Source organism: Mobula hypostoma, chromosome 23 (genome assembly GCF_963921235.1).
Source record: "Mobula hypostoma chromosome 23, sMobHyp1.1, whole genome shotgun sequence".
Classification (NCBI taxonomy): domain Eukaryota; kingdom Metazoa; phylum Chordata; class Chondrichthyes; order Myliobatiformes; family Myliobatidae; genus Mobula; species Mobula hypostoma.
The window spans coordinates 29099668-29119331 of NC_086119.1; the positions used below are offsets into that span (position 1 = coordinate 29099668).

The following is a 19664-nucleotide window of genomic DNA, read 5'->3' on the forward strand; positions in this document are numbered from 1 at the left end:
GAGCAAAAATACTGGGTGCAAAAATATGTCGGCTCTTTTGAATCACAGTAAGGCCCAACTAGTCCTTAGGAAGATCTAAAGAAAAAAAAGATAAATATGAGCATACAAAGCAACCAGACAGAAAAAGGACCCCAAGTCACAGTAAGCCACGCCAGTACTATAATCACATAATTTATGTGCACCATGAACATTATCACTGTCTCTACCCTCTAAAAACCAAAGCATTTCAGGTCACTTACCCAAGAATCTGTCAAATTCCTCACCAACTGCTATAGGTAAATGATCAAATTCTAATTCTCCTGTACCCAACCCCTTTCTATATGCAGCAACATTAACAATCATGCAATCATTGCTCAATTCCTTGTTCAATACCTGCCAAGAGTTTGCATCACTGAAATTTGTCCACATCTCCAAACATAAAGAAGCAGCCAAGTAATTTCTTTGTCAACGAGGTAAAATAATTTTATTTATCTTTCCATACAACCTCTGCATCACAGTGGAAGGTAACTGCCTCACATGTATCTTAGGGAATAAAAGTATTTTATTTCTATCTTTCAATTACTCCTTCTTAAAAACTTTGAAATTTGAATACATATGGTGTCAACCAAATGGATATAAAATTTAAATGTGTACAAATAAATATTCATCAAATCAGAAGCAGGTTTTACTGGCTCACCTTTACACAAACAATGTTAATGTAACAGTTCCTATTGGAAGTAGCATTCCATAGCTGCATTTTCTCAGAATAACCAGACACTTCATAAAACACCTTAAAGTTTTCAGCCCGAAATGTTGGCTGTTTACTTCCCTCCACAGATTCTGCCTGACTTGTTAAGTTCCTCCAGCGTTTTGTGTATGTTGCTCAAGATTTCCATCATCTGCAGAATCTGTAGTGTAATTAAAACTCTGATTTTTGGATAATGTTGTGTTCTCATCTGTGCAAAGTTCAAAAGCGGAGAAAAGAAAGTCAGCTGTAAATAGAAATCCATCAGCCTGTCTGGTTTAGGCAATGTTTCAGCGTACATGCTGCAGTTAGTACACAAATAATTTTAAAGCTTTTAATTTTACATAATGATGCTGACTGGATATACTGCCAATAAATACTATTTCAGCTCTAATATAATTGGAAGGACTTGAAATTACTCTAATTTATGGATTAATTTATTTACTGCTTTTCTTAAATATGGAATAAATGAAGAACTTGCCTGTGTGGAACAATTGTATTAAATGCATGGTATCACACTTAAATCAATCTGTCTGATAACAGGGTAATAGAACAGCAAAATTCACTCATGAAGACTGCTTAAATGTGAACAATAGTTAAGAGTAAGGACTGGGACAAGTCACTCTCTGCAGGTTTTTAGCCACTGAACTAAATTCAAGTTTTGCCTGACTTCTGATTTTGTTCTTAGTTTGTTCTGATTTATTTGCTTCGACCTTTATCCATCTGTTTCCTTCCTCAAAGGCAAAGATAGACCCAGATCTTATTTTGAATTATTTCATCCTGCGTGGCCCATAATCCATTAAAGGTTATGATTCAGCCTGAGATACCATCCTTGCCTAAAAAGGCATGTTAAATTGAGATTGTGAAATTTGTGCCCAATTCCACTACAGCAACTCTGCTGCTCCTATTTCCTCCTCCATCTATGTATGGTCAGGTCACTCGTCTGAGAGCTACTGGTACCATATAACCCAGCACTACCTGTTGCATGGTCGGATGGTTGGCGACTAAACCGGCTCCCCCACCTGGCCTGCCTGGTGAGGAGGGTAGCTAGACACCCTGCAGGATGAAAAACAAGGCCTGTCAAAGGGCGGATGAACCATCTCGTAGGGTCAATGGCCATCTAGCAAACACGTGCCATGAAGCGCGGAAAGGGCATCCCTTGCATCAAAACTTGGTCTGGCCATTCACTGTAACAGAACTTCCCCCAGCCATCTTGGACCCCACCATGCAGCTGGATCCGGGAGGGGATGTCCAGAGGGTGGGTCTGGAGCTGTGCAACCCCCTGCTCACCTAAAATCCATTCACGTACAAGCTGTTCTTTTCTGAGGAGTGGGGTATCATCAAACCCCACTAACTGACTGAAAGGAACCATCATCATCCTATGGGATGGATAGCCAGAGAGATGTATTTGTAATCTTTTCAACCGTTCCTATTTTGATCCACGAAATAGATTACTGCACAGTAACTATTTCTTCAGGCAACTTTCACTCTGGAAAGAGAGACAGTGTATAGTGCTGCTGATGTACAAATGTTTTCCATGTATCATTTTGGATAGCAACTTGATTGGTAAAAATTAAATTAAGTAACCAGACTGGCAGATATAGTTGGCATATTCCTTATACGAAATTCATATGAAACCAGAGGAACATATTTTTAACAAACATGTAATATTAGTTAAATTTCAGAAGATATTTCTCAGTATTGTTAAGAATATTCCTGTTTGTTAGTTGTAAGATACAAAATACAAATATTTTGAGGAATTTATCTATACAAGATAGAACTTTTAAAATGTTAGACCAGAGAACAATACAGTACAGTAAAGGCCAAACTGTTAACCTACTCCAAGGTCAATTTAACCCTCCCCCCTGCCCCCACATTGCCCTCCATTTTTCTTTCATCCATGTGCTTATCTGAGAATCTCTTAAATGTCCCTCATGTATCTGCTTCTACCATCACTCCATGCAGTGAGATCCACACACACAGCACTCTCTATGTAAAAAACCTACTTCAAATATCTCCCTATACTTTCCTCCAATAATCTTAAAACAATCCTTCTCATATTAGCTATTGCCACCCTTGGAAAAAGTCTCTGAATGTCCACTCTATCTGTGCTTCTCATCATCTTATACATTTCTATCAAGTCACCTCTCGCCCTCCTTTACTCCAAAGAGCCCTAGCTTACCCATCCTTTCCTCTTAAGACATGCTCTTTAGTATTTTCAGCTTCCTGGTAAATCTCCTCTACACCCTCTCTAAAGTTTCCTCATCTCTCTGATAATGAGATGGCTGGAACTGAACACAATACTCCAAGTATGGTCTAACCAGAGTTTTATAGAGCTACAAAATTACCTTGCGGCTCTTAAATTCAACCCATAATTAATGAAGACCATCACACTATACACCTTCTTAACCACCCTATCGACTTCTGTGGCTACTTTGAGGGGATCTATTAATTTGAACCTCAATATCCCTCTGATCCTCCATACGGCTAAGAATCCTGCCATTAACCTTGTATTCTGCCTTCAAGTTCGACCTTCCAACAGCCCATGGTATTACCAGAAAGACTCTAGCATGGATAAAGCAGTGGCTGATCGGCAGGAGGCAAAGAGTGGGAATCAAGGGAACCTTTTCTGGTTGGCTGCGGGTGACTAGTGGTGTTCCACAGGGGTCTGTGTTGAGACCGATTCTTTTTACATTGTATGTCAATGATTTTCATGATGGAATTGATGGCTTTGTTGCAAAGTTTGCAGATGATACAAAGATAGGTGGAGGGGCAGGTAGTAAAGAGGTTATAGAGAAGCTATAGAAAGACTTAGATTTAGGAGAATGGGCAACGAAGAGGCAGATGGAATACAGTGTCAGGAAGTGGATGATCATGCACTTTGGTAGAAGAATTGAAAGGGTTGACTATTTTCTAAATGGAGAGAAAATACAAAAATGTGAGGTGCAAAGGGACTTGGGAGTCCTTGTGCAGGATTCCCTTAAGGTTAATTTGAATGTTGAGTCTGTGGTGAGGAATACAAATGCAATGTTAGCATTCATCTCAAGAGGACTAGAAAATAAAAGCAAGAATGTTGAGACTTTATAAAGCACGGGTAAGGCCTCACTTGGAGTATTGTGAGCAGCTTTGGTCCCTTTACCTTAGAAAGGATGTGCTGAATATGGAGAGGGTTCAAAGGAGGTTCAAGAAAATGATTCCAGGATTGAAGGGCTTGTCACATGAAGAGCGTTTGATGGCTCTGGACTTATATTCACTAGAATTCAGAAGAATGAGGGGTGACCTAATTGAAATCTATCAAATAGTGAAAGGCCTTGATAGAATGTATGTGGAGAGGATGTTTCCTATGGTGGGAGAGTTTAAGGCTAGAGGACACAGCCTCAGAATAGATGAGCATCCTTTTAGAATGGAGATGAGGAGGAATTTCTTTAGCCAGAGTGGTGAATCTGTGGAATTCTTTACCACAGGCAGCTGTGGAGGCCAAGTTTGTATGTATATTTAAGGCAGAAGTTGATAGATACTTGATTGGTCAGGGCATGAAGGGATACGGGGGGGGAGGGGGGAAGGTAGGAGATTGGGGCTGAGAGAAAAATTGGTGGAGGAGTCTTGATGGCTCAATTGGCCTAATTCTGCACCTATTTCTTATGGTCTTAATACTCTAAATCAGGTATCATCCTATTGAACTTCATTTGCGTTCCCTCCATATCACTTCAATAATGCAGTAATCAGAACTGCATAATACTTTAAATGTGGCCTAACCAGTTTTATACAGTTGCAACATTACTTTTTGATGTCTGTATTCAACAAATGGATCAATTAAAAGCAAGAACATCATACACACTCTTTACCACTCTTTCTGGTGTGGTGTTGCCACTTTAAGGCAACTATGGATTTGCATCTGCAAACTTACTAACCATCCCACCTATATTTTTATCCAAACGAATAACAGCACTGATCCTTGGGGAATACCATTGGTTACACAGCAGAATAGCATTCCTCTACCATTATATTCTGTCCTCTATGGACAAGCCAATTTTGAATCTAATCTACCAAAGTTCTAAGTAAAAATATTAGCAAAGTACACATATGTCACCATATACAACCTTGACATTCATTTTCTTGTGGGCAATCAGAGCAAATACAAGAAATGCAAGAGAATCAGTGAAAGACTGCACCCAACAGGGCGGAAAATAACCAAAGTGCAAAAAACAACAAACTGTGTAAATACAAAAAGGACGAATAACATTAACAATAAGCAAGAAATATCAAGAACCTGAGATGAAGAGTTCTTGAAAGTGAGTCCATAGGTTGTGGGAACAGTTCAGCAAGTGAAGTTGAATGAAGTTATCTCCACTGTTTCAAGAGCCTGGTGGTTGAGGTGTAATAATTCCTGAACCTGCTATTGTGAGTCTGAGGCTCCAGTACCTTCTTCCTGATGTCAGCAGCAAGCAGAGAGCATGACATGGGTTGTGAGTGTCCCTGATGATGGATACTGTTTTCCTGTGACAGTGCTTCGTGTAGATGTGCTCAATGGAGGGGAGGGCTTTATCTGTGATGGACTGGGCTGTAACCATTACTTTTCCATTCAAGGGCATTGGTGTTTTCATACCTGACTGTGATACAACCAGTCAATATTCTCTCCACTACACATCTGTAGAGGTTTATCAAAGTTTTAGATGTCATGCTGAATCTTTGCATCACCTCCTCAAATTCTAGTGTTTTTTTAAACATTTTCCCCATTTTATATATATTCTACACACTTTTAATATTCTGTGACAATAAATTGTTGTTAAATTGTTAAAATGAAGTTAACAAATACTTAGGTTAATGTTAAAGTTAATTTTTCTTTAAATATTTCAATTTGAAAAATATCCTATTACATCAATGTTTAGCCATGTTGTGTAAATAAATTGATGGTCCATGCTGGAATGTCTCCAATCAGACCAAGTTGTGATTGTGAAACAAACATATTTAGAGTAAGCAAACAAACTGAATCGACACACTGGCCTTGGAATTCCTAAGTATATTATTCCCCAGAACAAGATGTTATGTTTTATTCAACCATTTGTTTGATATATTTTCTGAATCTAGAATCCTCAAACTATGAATAATTCCCAAAACCCACAAATTCAAGCAGGAAGGATAAAGAAAATATATGCAATGGAACCCTCAAATTCTGCTTCAAAAGTCCCTTGATCAATGTCTCCCATCCACTATATAATGTACTGGGTGGGCACAGGAGTACATTCAGCCAGAGACTCATTCCACCGAGATGCAGCACAGCATGTCATAGGAAGTCATTCCTGCCTGTGGCCATCAAACTTTACAACTCCTCCCTTGGAGGGTCAGAAACCCTGAGCCAATAGGCTGGTCCTGGACTTATTTCATAATTTACTGGCATAATTTACATATTACTATTTAACTATTTATAGTTCTATTACTATTTATTATTTATGGTCCAACTGTAACAAAAACCAATTTCCCCCGGGATCAATAAAGTATGACTATGACTTTGAAAATGTGTTGTTATTCTTTCGTCATATATGCAGAAAAATCCTGGAACTTTCTATGCAATGGCATATTTGGAGCATCATTGCCATAATATTTTTAAAAAGCAGTCCACCCTTGGGATGGGCATTAAACTCTGGTCTTGTCAGAGTTGTACACACAAAATGCTGGAGAAATTCAGCAGGTCAGGCAGCATCTATGGAAAAGAGTAAACAGTCAACGTTACAGGCTGAGACCTTTTATCAGGTCCTGAAGAAGGGTCTCAGTCTGAAACGTTGACTGTTTACCCTTTTCCATTGATGCTGCCTGATCTGCTGAGTTCCTCCAGCAATTTTTGTGTATTGCTTTGGATTTCAGCATGTGCAGATTTTCTTGTGTTTGTCAGAGTTGTATGTGTCCCACATACAGTTCAAACATACTTTAATGTTATTTCTAAATTTGTCGATGGCGAGAAAGGAGGATAATCAATGAAGACCATCCCAGAGTTATAGTTTGCATTTTTACAGATGTCCACAAGCTGATTTTTGACAGTAAGTCAGAAAATACATAACATCACTTGATACAGTAGCTTGATGCTGTAGTAACATTTCCCTAAATGTCATTGAGCAGGGCCAATGAACATGAACATTTATCATCTCCCTCTACCTAATTTCAGATGTACTGAATCAGGATACTGCATGGGTAATGGATGGTTTTGATGGGCTTGAAGTATATAGTGGATTTTATATTGTTAAATGTAGCTTCAATGGAAGTGATTGCTTGTCAATTTCCAAAGTAACTCTCTTAAGTGACCTTCCGCAGTGAAACTGGCAGACTGTGTACTTGGAGACAAAGGTGTCTGATTATTGTACAGTGGTTATATGTAAACAGGCTTTCCTCCCATGACTGGTTCTTGTTTGAATTTAATAATATTTACGGGTATTCATTTGTATGTATGGGTGCCAGAACTCTGAGAGGGCCTGTACTGAAAAACAGGAAAGACAGTTAGAATCTTTTCCCCCGGAAGAAATGTCAAATATCAGAGGAAATATTTTTAAGGCTAGAAGGGGGAAGTTTATAAGGGACAAGAGCTTATGAAGAGAGTGGTAGATGTCTGGAATGGTTTACCAGGGGTAATAGTGGAAGCAGCAGTTTTGTAGTGTTTAAGAGGCTTTTAGGTAGACATATGTATATGAAGTGAATGGAGGCATATGGATGATACACAGGAGGAAATTTAGTGTAAATTGGTCTCAAGATAGGTACCACGTGGTAGTTATTATAGCCTGATCTGCGCTGCACTGTTCTATGTTCTATAAATACAAATTACAGAAAGACAAGAAGAAATTCACTGAATGGGCAAATAATTGGCATGTGAAGTTAAACACAGATAAATGCATAATAGTACATTTCTGTAAAATATATAGTTAAGTCAATTATTACTTGAAATGTGCTGGTCAAGATAGGGCACAAAACAACATTCATAAAACACTGTGCAACAAGTGAGCTAGACCATAACAAATATAAAACAAGCAGTACGACTTACTTTTCAGAGGGATAGAATTGAAGTTATGCTGGACCTATATAGCATCTTCATTAAGTACACATCTTAAGTATGATGTACCATTCTAGATGCTATATTATGTACAGGATTCAGAAGCAATGCGGAGAATAGAGAGAAGACTGACAAGGGTGATACAGTAACCTGAAATGCAAAGGTGCACATATCAAGGAAGGACAAGCAGACAGTGTCTCTTCTTTTGAGAAGACTGAGAAGTGATCTAACATAGGTCTTTACTGAAAGACAAATTTTGGACAGGACACACAACACTCTCTGCTGTTCTGAATAAGACCTTGAAATCATTTATACCCATCCATACTAACAAAAAGGGCCTTGCTTTAACTACAATGTGTTACGTACCCCGTAACTGGGTTGCCAAACCAGCAGAAATGGATCACTCAGTTGGAGTCTGGATTACTAGAACTAAGTTTTATTAAAGAAACAAGCAACACAGTAATCGAAAGGATAATAAATGCAACAGTTCAGCAAGGATAAACACACATGTGCACAATTAAGATAACAGGATCAATCAAGCTCTATCGTTGTCTAGGGGTAAATGACCAATTTCAAAGTGACACAAAGTCCAGTTCAATTTAGTTCAGTTCGCAGTAATCGTTGCCATGGCGATGGCCAATGTCGGGGGGAAGGAGAGAGAGAACAAGAACGAATGATCATTCCAAAACGGCTTCCACTCACAGACCTGCGATATTTCTCACAAGCAGCTTTCGGGCGAGTCCTTTGTGATGTCACCTGGGGTCACCGACTGTGACCCCTACTCCAGATGCGGTCGATCCTCTGCAGTGAACCCGGCACCTAAGCGAGGGTGGACACACACCGGGTTCCCACTGATCGTACCTTGCCACTCTGTGCGTTTATGGCCCGGTACTTCCAACCGACTTGTGAGAGGCGCACCGCTTCCAGGGTCTCGTTACCTCGGGTGTCGTGTGTGTCGCCTTAGCGAACCTGTCCCTTTTTATCCCCCTGCTGGGGTATCGCCTGTCCATCACTTCAAACAGTTCAGGGTTCAAAGGGGGGAGCCGCTCTAGACAGCTCTCTCTCCCGTCCCTTCATTACACATCTCCAGATCGCCTGTCCATCACTTCAAACAGTTCAGGGTTCAAAGGGGGAGCCGCTCTAGACAATACCCAGACTGATGGCTCCTTCATTAACATCTCCAAATGCTGCTTCATTGTTCTTTATCTCTCCCTCCCCTGAGGACAGGTGGCAGACCACTGCTGATGCCACTGGTGTAAGCCCAGGCCAGCAAACATCTTAATTTATGTGTATTCTCGTCACAAATGTAATGAAAAATGTTCCAAGAGCAACTTCAGAATTAGATTGCAGTATTTTTAAACCTGAGTATATGACCTTTTAAACAGATGAATGCTTCCACTGAACAAACAGTATTAAACAATTTAAGAACATAAGAAATAGAGGCAGGAGTAGGCCGTCTGGCCTGTCGAGCCTGATCCACCATTCAATAAGATCATGGCCCATCTGGCCATGGACTCATCTCCATCTACTTGCCTTAACCCCATAACCCTTAGTTCTATACTACGCAAAAATCTACCCAACCTTGTCTTAAATACATTTACTGAGGTAGTCTCCACTGCTTCATTGGACAGAGAATTCCACAGATTTACCATTCTCTGGAAAAAGCAGTTCCTCCTCATCTCCATCCCAAATCTACTCCCCCAAATATTCTTTGAAACTAAATGTCTTGACATAGCAGGGCGACTTTAGAGAAATAAAAATCAACTTTGCAGGACTGTGTTAGATTACATTTTTTTATTGCTATCTAAATTTGTTACTTCATAATTTTCATTTATCAGCTTAATAATTAAGATCATATATAACATCACAAGGGCAATAAATTTACTTTTAATAATCAATTTTTAATGATTTAATGCAAATACTTTGCTCAAGGAGTTCACTGAAACAGCTTTGATTCCAGAACCCAAATGATGCAATCTTACATAAAGTAAAATCTACACTACTGGAGACAATGAGTACATTGTCTGCATCTCAAATTGTAATGTACATCATGAGCACTAGCCTTCCCAGCATCTAGGGCACCTTCAAGAGGCAGTGCCTCAAAAAGGTGGCATCCATAATTAAGGCCCTCCATCACCCATCAACTTTTCTCATTGCTACCATCAAGGAGGTGGTACAGGAGCCTGAAGACACACACTTACCATTTCAGGAACAGTTTCTTTCCCTCCGCCATCAGATTTCTGAATGAACAATGAACCCATAAGCATTTTCTCAGACACAAACAAGAGATAATCTGCAGATGCTGGAAACCCAAGCAACACACAGAAAATGCCGGAGGAACTCAGCAAACCAGGCAGTATCTAAGGAAGAATACAGTCGACATTTCAGGCTGAGATTCCTCAGTATTTTTCCCTCTCTTTTTGCACTTTATTTTTTATGTATATATTATAATTTATTGTTCTCATTAATATAAATTACAATGTACTGCTGTCATAAAAAATACATTTCATGAAATATGCCAGTGACATTAACCATGATTCTGATCCCAAAAAAATCTTATGTTTTGGTTAAATATGCTCCAAAGCGAACTGCACCCAATGTTCTGATAATGAACACAGTATGAGACAGGAAATCAAATACCCAAAAATCTTTTCCCTCCTGCACTACAATACACTAATTATTTTAAGAATTCCCTTCTCAATATAATAGAATGCTACATATCTTATTAAGATAAACATTTATCATGCTTTGACAAATGCAGAGAAAGCTACTGAATGTGTACGTGTGGATTCTGTAGTGCAATCAATCACTCCGCTCTTTGCCCTTTAAACCTTCAGTATTTGTCCCTTCTGAATTTACTACAGCCACCCTTTCAGGAAGTAAACATCAAATCACAACAGTCCTCTGAACAAAAAGAAAATATCTCCTGCCGCCTTTCATCCTCTTTTACATCCCCACCGATGTGCGCTTTAATTAAGATAACGTTGAGTTAAGACAAGCTGTTCAAAGTTATGGTTCTGGAGTCAACTAACCAACTCCTAAAGAGACATCAAAAAGCGTCACCGCACACAACATGGCCGAAGGGGGGGACGGGGGAGGGAAGGTAGAATGCGAAGGTGCGCATGCGCCCACCCTGCTTGGCGGCGATGCCGTTGTTTTCGGACCCACGTGACGCCGCGCGATGTCATGTGACTCAGTTATGGAGGTTGTGGACAAACCTGAGGCCGGGTTTCGACTGAGGGGGAAAAGTACAAGCTGAAGGAAGAGGATAAAGTGAAGGGAGAAGCGAGCCGTAGCGACAAAATAACGAGTGAAATGACGGGAATATGGGTGCCAAGGAATCAAGGATAGGATTTCTTTCTTATGATGAAGCGGTGAAACGAGGTGAGTTTTTTTTAAAATTGTGTTTACTGTTAAAAGGGAACATTTAAAATGTAAACCTGTGTTGAATATCGGGGTTCCCCTGAAGTGTGAAGCGGGATCGAGGTGACATTACACCACCATGAGAGGAATGACAGGGACGTTACACGCGTTCGTGAAAGCAGGGAAACTCCGTCCTTTCGGGGCGGGGGGACTTTTTCAACATGATGCTGATTTGCTGTCTTTTTAAAATCCCGATTTTGAAATGTCAGAATTACCCTCTTCTAGAAAGAAACAGGAATATTCCGTCTTGTCTCAGGTGTAATTTTTTTTAAAAATCAATTTTCGATTCGACTGCCTATAACCCCGATATTAAAGGGCGGGTCTGTGCCACTGTTCAGCGGGGGTTTAGTTTCTTTTTTATATGAACATTTTATGTTTTTATTTTTTTGTAAAGTAAGAATTGTGGGGTCTAAATAAGCTGAATTTACTAATTCCTTTCTCACCACTTGGCTGTCAAGGAATTAATTTCGAGATCACCTAGGTATCTTGGACAAATTATCCTTGTAAATTTAAAAACATTATTGCGATTTTTAACTATTGTATTCTCCAGTAGAGAACATTACTTCAGCCTTTAAAACAAATTGCCAATACCTATGGACAGGTTTGCCTACCTGTCTCTAATATCCGAGTATTAATCGTAACACGATTAAAGCAGCCAGGATTTAACCTCTTAATGACGTGTTTGCAACGAAATATCAACGACAGAGGGGCACCATAGCCAGGAGTGACGCAGATTTGTGGACAGCGTTGCAGCAAACTGTCACTTTCCGATGGATTCTGTTCTCATCCACTTAACTGCTTCCGCAACTCCTTAATGCTTTGTAAGAAATGAGATAACGAGTTTCTAATTCTTTTGTCCACTATTGGGAGAAGGGTATATGGGGAAATAGGGTAATCATAGTTATAATCTCAGGTGAATTATTAACTCATTTTACAATCGGTGTAAAAGAATTTAGAATTGAAAACGTACCAATTACAACATATTTTAAAAATCGAGGGTTTTTAAATTAATTGTTAATAACTGATCGGATTATAGAAGATAGCTTTGGAATTAAGTGTGAAGTTCCTACAGAATGAGAGTGATCTTGGAACTGCTTTTGATCCTATTTGCCGCACAAACGAACTCTTATTTGTGAACATCATAAAATTATAAGATGAAGAGAAACTGAGGAAACTTTGAACTTTTGTTCTATCTTTGTGAATTTTAAGATATTCAATGTGTGCGGAAGCTGTAACGTTATGATTGGATTATATACTAAACAGCTTCCTTTTGCATGTTCTCTATTTTGATTATGTTTTCCGTGTATCATTGCCCTTCATATAAAATATTGACAATTTATTGGCAAGTACCTTTAAGTGGGCTTCCTTTGATTGGTAGGTATCACATCTACTCTGTTGAAATTCCCTAATATTTATGAATATACATTCCAGATAATTGGAAGAGAAACCATTGTTCTCCTGTTTTATCTGGGTGATGCAAGTAACCCAAATATTCAAAAATGAGATTTGTTATATTTACCCGAGGAAGTAAATCCCAAAAACGTCTGAAAATAGAGATCACTGTAGCTTCCTAATGATTTCTTGCATAAATATACATTTTTATGATTGAAGTGTACTGAGCTTTGTGTTTTTACTGTTTTCTCTTTTAAAGGGCATTGCTCTGCACTTAGATTTGTCAGGTTAAAAAAAAATTCAGAAGAATGGCAGTAGTAAATGTCAATGTAGTACAGGGTTTTGGATCATCATGGATGTTAAAAAGGAATCTCACTATTTACCAGCAATAGTTATTCTCATTACCGTGATTCACACAATGAATTGCTTTGAAATGCAGTGAAGGTTTGACATGCTGTGAGAATGGCCATTAATTATGTAATTCTTTTTACAATTCCATTGGATTATGTGTCTTAAATTCTTAAGTGGCCCCTCGACTTTCATACGAAGTAGAGAAAGAGGTACTAATAAACCAAAGTTGGTAAATAATGGAAAATAAGAAATTTCCTTTATGTCAGCCTTCATGTCATACATGCAGATCACACAGTCAGACTATACTTTCTGTAAGTAGAGCCAGTTTGTGCTCTTCCATTTGGCATGAAGCCTGGAGTGACAGTAAAGTAGTTGATGTTGGTTAAGACATTAAATACAAGAAATCCACTGAGCACTGAATAGAGCTTTTAAAAAATTTTAAGTAAATCTGAAAGAATAGATGGGTTTTGATTTCATGTCTTTTCTGCAGTTTATAGTATGGCTCATCCAGAGTACAGTACTGAATTCTGAGGAACAAAATGCAAGTGTTGACTATTAAGATGGCTCATTCCCATTTCCTAACTTGTCTCCTTTGTTCCCTTTCTTTCTTAAACACATTTCATGCTAGCATAAGATGTGCTGAATTTTGGTATTTGATGTCAGGGCTGAAGTGGTGATATCATCAAGAATTTTTCTACCATTGACCTATACTGTCCCATTTCTGTGCAAGGAAAGCTTACCAGTGAGAAGTAGAAACACATTTATGTTCTTCATCTTCTACCTGTTGCCTTGGTTTCTCCCAGTCAGTGGCTCTAAACCTGCAACTCACAGGTTACATGTTGCCCAATCACCACACTGTCACCCATGTGACTTCCTGGTGTATTTAACTTTAACATGAATATATGGGAAATATCTGTGTGCATGTTGCCCATATGACAGGCTGGGAACTGCAACTGTAGTCTGATGTGACAAATAGTTTGTAAACTGCTATACATGATAGTGTTGTTGTTAAGTGCTGGTGCACCACAACAACATATTGCAAGCAGTTTAGAAAACTTCTAAATATACTACTGTACTTCTGAACTAGTCTGGCTTTAATTTGCGGCCACCATCCAGGCCATGCTCTCTTCTTGCTGCTACAGTTAGAAAGAGGGTACAGGAGCCTCAAGATTCACACCACCAGGTTCAGGAACAGTTATTACCTCTCAACCACTAGGCTCTTGAACCGGAGAAGAAATCTTCACTCAATTTCACTTGCCCCATCACTGAACTGTTCCCACTACCTGTAGACTGACTTTCAAGGACTCTTCATCTCATGTTCTCAATATTTGTTGCTAATTTATTTATTATTTTTTATTTTATATTTACACAGTTTGTTGTCTTTTGCACATTGGTTTTTCCTCATCCTGTTGGGTACAGTCTTTCATTGATTCTATTGTTTCTTGGATATACTGCAGGAAAATGAATCTCAGGTTGAATATAGTGACATATATGTACTTAAGTAAATTTACTTTGAACTTCTGGGTGTTAACTAATTTCTAGGAGTCGAACAGGTCCCTATTGGTCTATGCTGTTTCTTGTATTTTTCCACTGAGTCACTAAAATTGATTTAGAAAAAGCATTATTTGTCTGCTGTAGACAATAATTTTAATCTTAGAACAAAATAATGAAGATCCAATATTTGATCAATGTTCTAATGGTATTTGTGAGCCTTTTGAGTTTATATTGGCAATCAAGTGACATAATATTTTTTTTAAATGCACTTAATCTACTTGAAGTTTTACTTTAAACTGATTTTCAATTGATTCTTTGCCGGGATTTGACTTGCATTCATTTAAATAAGCATACATGAACGTGAACACTATTTTATGTTTTTTCTTTTACTTTTATGCTTCCAACATCTGGAGTATTTTTCTTCGATATTGCATTTCTTTATCCATGGACAATTTTGTTTTTCAAGTGAAAGGCTTTTGCATCTTATTTTCAGATGGCTGGAGAAGCTGGCTCAGAGCATAGCAAGTTTAACCTATGACATACAGCAGTATGTAAAAGTTTGGGCACCCCGGTCAAAATTTCTGTTACTGTGAATAGCTAAGTGAGTAAAAGATGAACTGATTTCCAAAAGGCATAAAGTTAAAGATGACACATTCCTTTAATATTTTAAGCAAGATTACTTTTTTATTTCCATCTTTTATAGTTTCAAAATAACAAAAACGGAAAAGGGCCCGAAGCAAAAGTTTGGGCACCCTGCATGGCAGTACTTAGTAACACCCCCTTTGGCAAGTATCACAACTTGTAAATGCTTTTTGTAGTCAGCTAAGAGTCTTTCAATTCTTGTTTGGGAGATTTTTGCCTATTCTTCCTTGCAAAAGGCTTCTAGTTCTGTGAGATTCTTGGGCCGTCTTGCATGCACTGCTCTTTTGAGGTCTATCCAAAGATTCTCAATGATATTTAGGTCGGAGGACTGTGAGGGCCATGGCGATACCTTCAGCTTGCGCCTCTTGAGGCAGTCCATCGTGGATTTTGAGGTGTGCTTAGGATCATTATCCTGTTGTAGAAGCCATCCTCTTTTCATCTTCGGCTTTTTTTTACAGACGGTGTGATGTTTGCTTCCAGAATTTGCTGGTATTTAATTGAAATCATTCTTCCCTCTACCAGTAAATGTTCCCTGTGCCACTGGCTGCAACACAAGCCCAAAGCATGATCGATCCACCCCCGTGCTTAACAGTTGGAGAGGGGTTCTTTTCATGAAATTCTGCACCCTTTTTTCTCCAAACATACCTTTGCTCATTGCGGCCAAAAAGTTCTATTCAAGAAGTTCAAAGGAACATCTAAACAAGCCTGATGCATTTTGGAAACAAGTCCTGTGGACTGATGAAGTTAAAATAGAACTTTTTGGCTGCAATGAGCAAAGGTATGTTTGGAGAAAAAAGGGTGCAGAATTTCATGAAAAGAACACCTCTCCAACTGTTAAGCGCAGGGGTAGATCGATCATGCTTTGGGCTTGTGTTGCAGCCAGTGGCACGGGGTACATTTACTGGTAGAGGGAAGAATGATTTCAATTAAATACCAGCAAATTCTGGAAGCAAACATCACACCATCTGTAAAAAAGCCAAAAATGAAAAGAGGATGTCTTCTACAACAGGATAATGATCCTAAGCACACCTCAAAATCCACGATGGACTACCTCAAGAGGCGCAAGCTGAAGGTTTTGCCATGGCCCTCCCTCACAGTCCCCCGACCTAAACATCATCGAAAATCTGTGGATAGACCTCAAAGGAGCAGTGCATGCAAGACAGCCCAAGAATCTCACAGAACTAGAAGCCTCTTGCAAGGAAGAATGGGCGAAAATCCCCCAAACAAGAATTGAAAGACTCCTTAGCTGGCCACAAAAAACGTTTACAAGCTGTGATACTTGCCAAAGGGGGTCTTACTAAGTACCACCACGCAGGGTGCTCAAGCTTTTGCTTCGGGCCCTTTTCCTTTTTTGTTATTTTGAAACTGCAAAAGATGGAAATAAAAAAAGTAATCTTGCTTAAAATATTAAAGAAATGTGTCATCTTTAACTTTATGCCTTTTGGAAATCAGTTCATCTTTTACTCGCTTAGCTATTCACAGTAACTGAAATTTTGACCAGGGGTGCCCAAACTTTTGCATACCACTGTATATTTTCCTTCAAAACACATTATTCAAAATATTTGTAGATAATGCAAAATAAATGAGAGAGGATGTTGTGTGATGTATGTCTGCAGAGTAACACATTAAATTTTAGTTTTGCAGTTTATTCTTTCCAGTCCAAAAGTTCAAGTTCTGCAGTTGGAATAAATTCGGAAGTGGATCGATGAAATAATGAGATGAATTTTGTAGGGAAATGCTGGAATTTCTGTACAAGTCCAACCAAGTTCAGGTTCTCATATGAACGCAAACGCCCACTCTCTTGACTCCACTGTGATGCTGGACTTATCTTGGTGTGCAGCTTTGTAGTGCAGATATAGAAACATAGAAAACCTATAGCACAATACAGGCCCTTCGGCCTGCAAAGCTGTGCCGAACGTGTCCTTGCCTTAGAAATTACCTACGGTTACCCATAGCTGTCTATTTTTCTAAGCTCCATGTACCTATCCTTGAGGATTTTAAAAGACCCTGTGTATCCACCTCCTCCACCATCACCAGCAGCCCATTCCATGCACTCACCACTCTCTGCATTTTTAAAAAAACCTACCCCTGACATCTCCTCTGTACCTACTTCCAAGCACCTTAAACCTGTGCCCTCTTGTACTAGCCATTTCAGCCCTGGGGAAAAATCCACACGATTAGTGCCACTCATCATCTTATATACCTTTTATCAGGTCACCTCTCATCCTCCGTTGCTCCAAGGAGAAAAGGCCAAGTTCACTCAACCTGTTCTCATAAGGCATGCTCCCCAGTCCAGGCAACATCCTTGTGAATCGCCTCTGTACCCTTCCTGTAGTTTCCACATTCTTCCTGTAGTGAGGCAACCAGAACTGAGCACAATACTCCAAGTGGGGTCTGACCAGGGTCCTATATAGCTGCAACATTACCTCTTGGCTCCTAAATACAATCCCATGGTTGATGAAGGCCAATGCACCGTATGCCGCCTTAACCACAGAGTCAACCTGCGCAGCAGCTTTGAGTGTGCTATGGACTCGGACTCCAAGATCCCTCTGATCCTCCACACTGCCAAGAGTCTTACCATTAATACTATATTCTGCCATCATATTTGACCTCCCAAAATGAACCACTTCACATTTATCTGGGTTGAACTCCATCTGCCACTTCTCAGTCCAGTTTTGCATCCTATCAATATCCCACTGTAACCTCTGACAGTCCTCCACACTATCCACAACACCCCCAACCTTTGTGTCATCAGCAAATTTACTAACCCATCCCTCCACTTCTTCATCCAGGTCATTTATAAAAATCATGAAGAGTAGAGGTCCCAGAACAGATCCCTGAGGCACACCACTGGTCACTGACCTGCAAGCAGAATATGACTTGTCATGTCAGTTCCACAGCCATTGTGCCCATGTGCCCTGTACTATTAGTACTTGACATGTGTTAGGATACTTACTAATTTTTACATCAATTATGTTCAATTCCATATTTTTCCATATGTTTTATTTGTTTATTACTGATTAATAAATATTTTAAAATTGTTTTTGATTGTTTCTGTAGTATTCAAGTTATTTTGACACAACCTTCAACCAGGCTCTGGGTCAGATTAAGAGCTAGTGACTCATTGCTGGCAGGAAATTCTGGGCTTGACAGTATGATGACAGTTGAGATTAATTTTCACTGGAAGGGTGTGATGATCAAGTAGAACCAGAGAATTTATGGAAAACTTTTAGTGGATTATATCTACAAACCATTAATTTTAAACGGGCAAATTTACTGTGGTGATACTCAAGGCTTAAAGTGTGATTGATTTGTTTTCCTTGCATGATCTAAATCTGAAGATTTTAATAATGAAGTGGATATTTTAAAATTACATTTTTAACTGGTTTAGCAACTGATAGATATGACCCTGTGGCAGTTGACATTTTTGTTCAGTTTTGTTATTTTAAATTCTAGATCATATTTGTAATTCTATATCATATTTTTGCCATGATATTGGTAATCTGATTTCTAAGTTGTAACACAGTTAAGCAGTCAGTTTGATATTGTGGATTGGTGTTCAAGTATTATGAAGCATCCTGATGGTTTGAATCTTGATCAGATGATTGTAAAGTGGAATTTCAGCTGTGCAGTGCAAAACAGTTTTCATTTAAGGAAGATGCTTCAAAGTTGCTGTATATCTGTCAGTGAAGAATTGTATGTGGAGTTATGCCTTTGAATTATTAAATAATGGTATAAATTTGTGTAAAATCTATTGTAATTTTTTGACATTCAAAGCCAATCTTGTACAATAACTGAGAGGTGGATTATTTGTAACTCATTTTCAATTTCATATTTATAATGAAAGTAACTGAAACTGTTGTGCATAAAGTATTGAAATGCATTCTATTCCACAATTTATATCTGCTCTGAACCCATTTTGGCTGCTAACAACTGATCATCGTGAACTTCATGCATGTTACGTAATAACACTCAAAACTACTCAATCCTCCTTACTGTATATCTACTGTATTTCATTGTAAGCAGTCTCGACTTTTAAACATCTATTGTCTTGCTTGCTGTGTCACATTTAATGGGATATGAAATTGTGAAAGATTATGATATACAGTGAAATTTTGATCATCTCATTGGTTGAATCTGCATCTAGCGAAGCATGTGATATTTTTTAATGTATTCTTCATAAGTTCACTGATGGCAGATTCCAACACTTCTTTCAAATGCCTCAAGGCCCTAATCCAATATTTCTTTAAACACCCTGTTTCCTGCACTTATTTTAAATTTTTTTGGGGTACACTGAAAAATTTATTAAGCTGATGTTTGTTAACACATTAAAAAAGAAATTCTTGTGATTTGAGATACAGTTAGGAGTAACATCTAAAAAACCCTGAAGTATCAAAAGAAAACAAAATGCTGGAATCTCTTAGCAAGTCAGGCAGCATCTGTGGAAAGAGAAACAGCTAACATTTCAGGTCCAGGACCGTTCATCAACAAGTATTTGCTGACCGAGAATGATTCGTGCTAAAACTTTAATTTTTAATGTTCTTATTTTTGTCTTCAAATTCATTCATATATCATCTCAGTGTTCTCATAAGGCTCTAAACC

The 19664-nt window shown here is 38.7% G+C and overlaps 1 protein-coding gene and 1 long non-coding RNA gene across 3 annotated transcripts in view; one reads left to right on the top strand and one right to left on the bottom strand.

Moving 5' to 3' along the window:
• Positions 1-477: 477 nt before the first annotated feature.
• On the bottom strand, positions 478-10843 carry LOC134337095 (uncharacterized). Its single transcript, XR_010015930.1, has 3 exons — positions 10793-10843; positions 9962-10120; positions 478-935 (listed from the first exon to the last, which is right to left on the bottom strand). It is a non-coding gene; the product is annotated as an uncharacterized LOC134337095 (long non-coding RNA).
• Positions 10844-10958: 115 nt separating this feature from the next.
• The window catches only part of usp32 (ubiquitin specific peptidase 32), a 157004-nt gene continuing 148298 nt past the window's right edge, over positions 10959-19664 (top strand). For both annotated transcript variants that reach the window (XM_063031935.1, XM_063031936.1), the window contains exon 1: positions 10959-11144. In XM_063031935.1, coding sequence (XP_062888005.1) covers positions 11087-11144 — 58 coding nt within the window. In that variant the 5' untranslated portion in view covers positions 10959-11086. The remainder of the gene's footprint in view (positions 11145-19664) is intronic.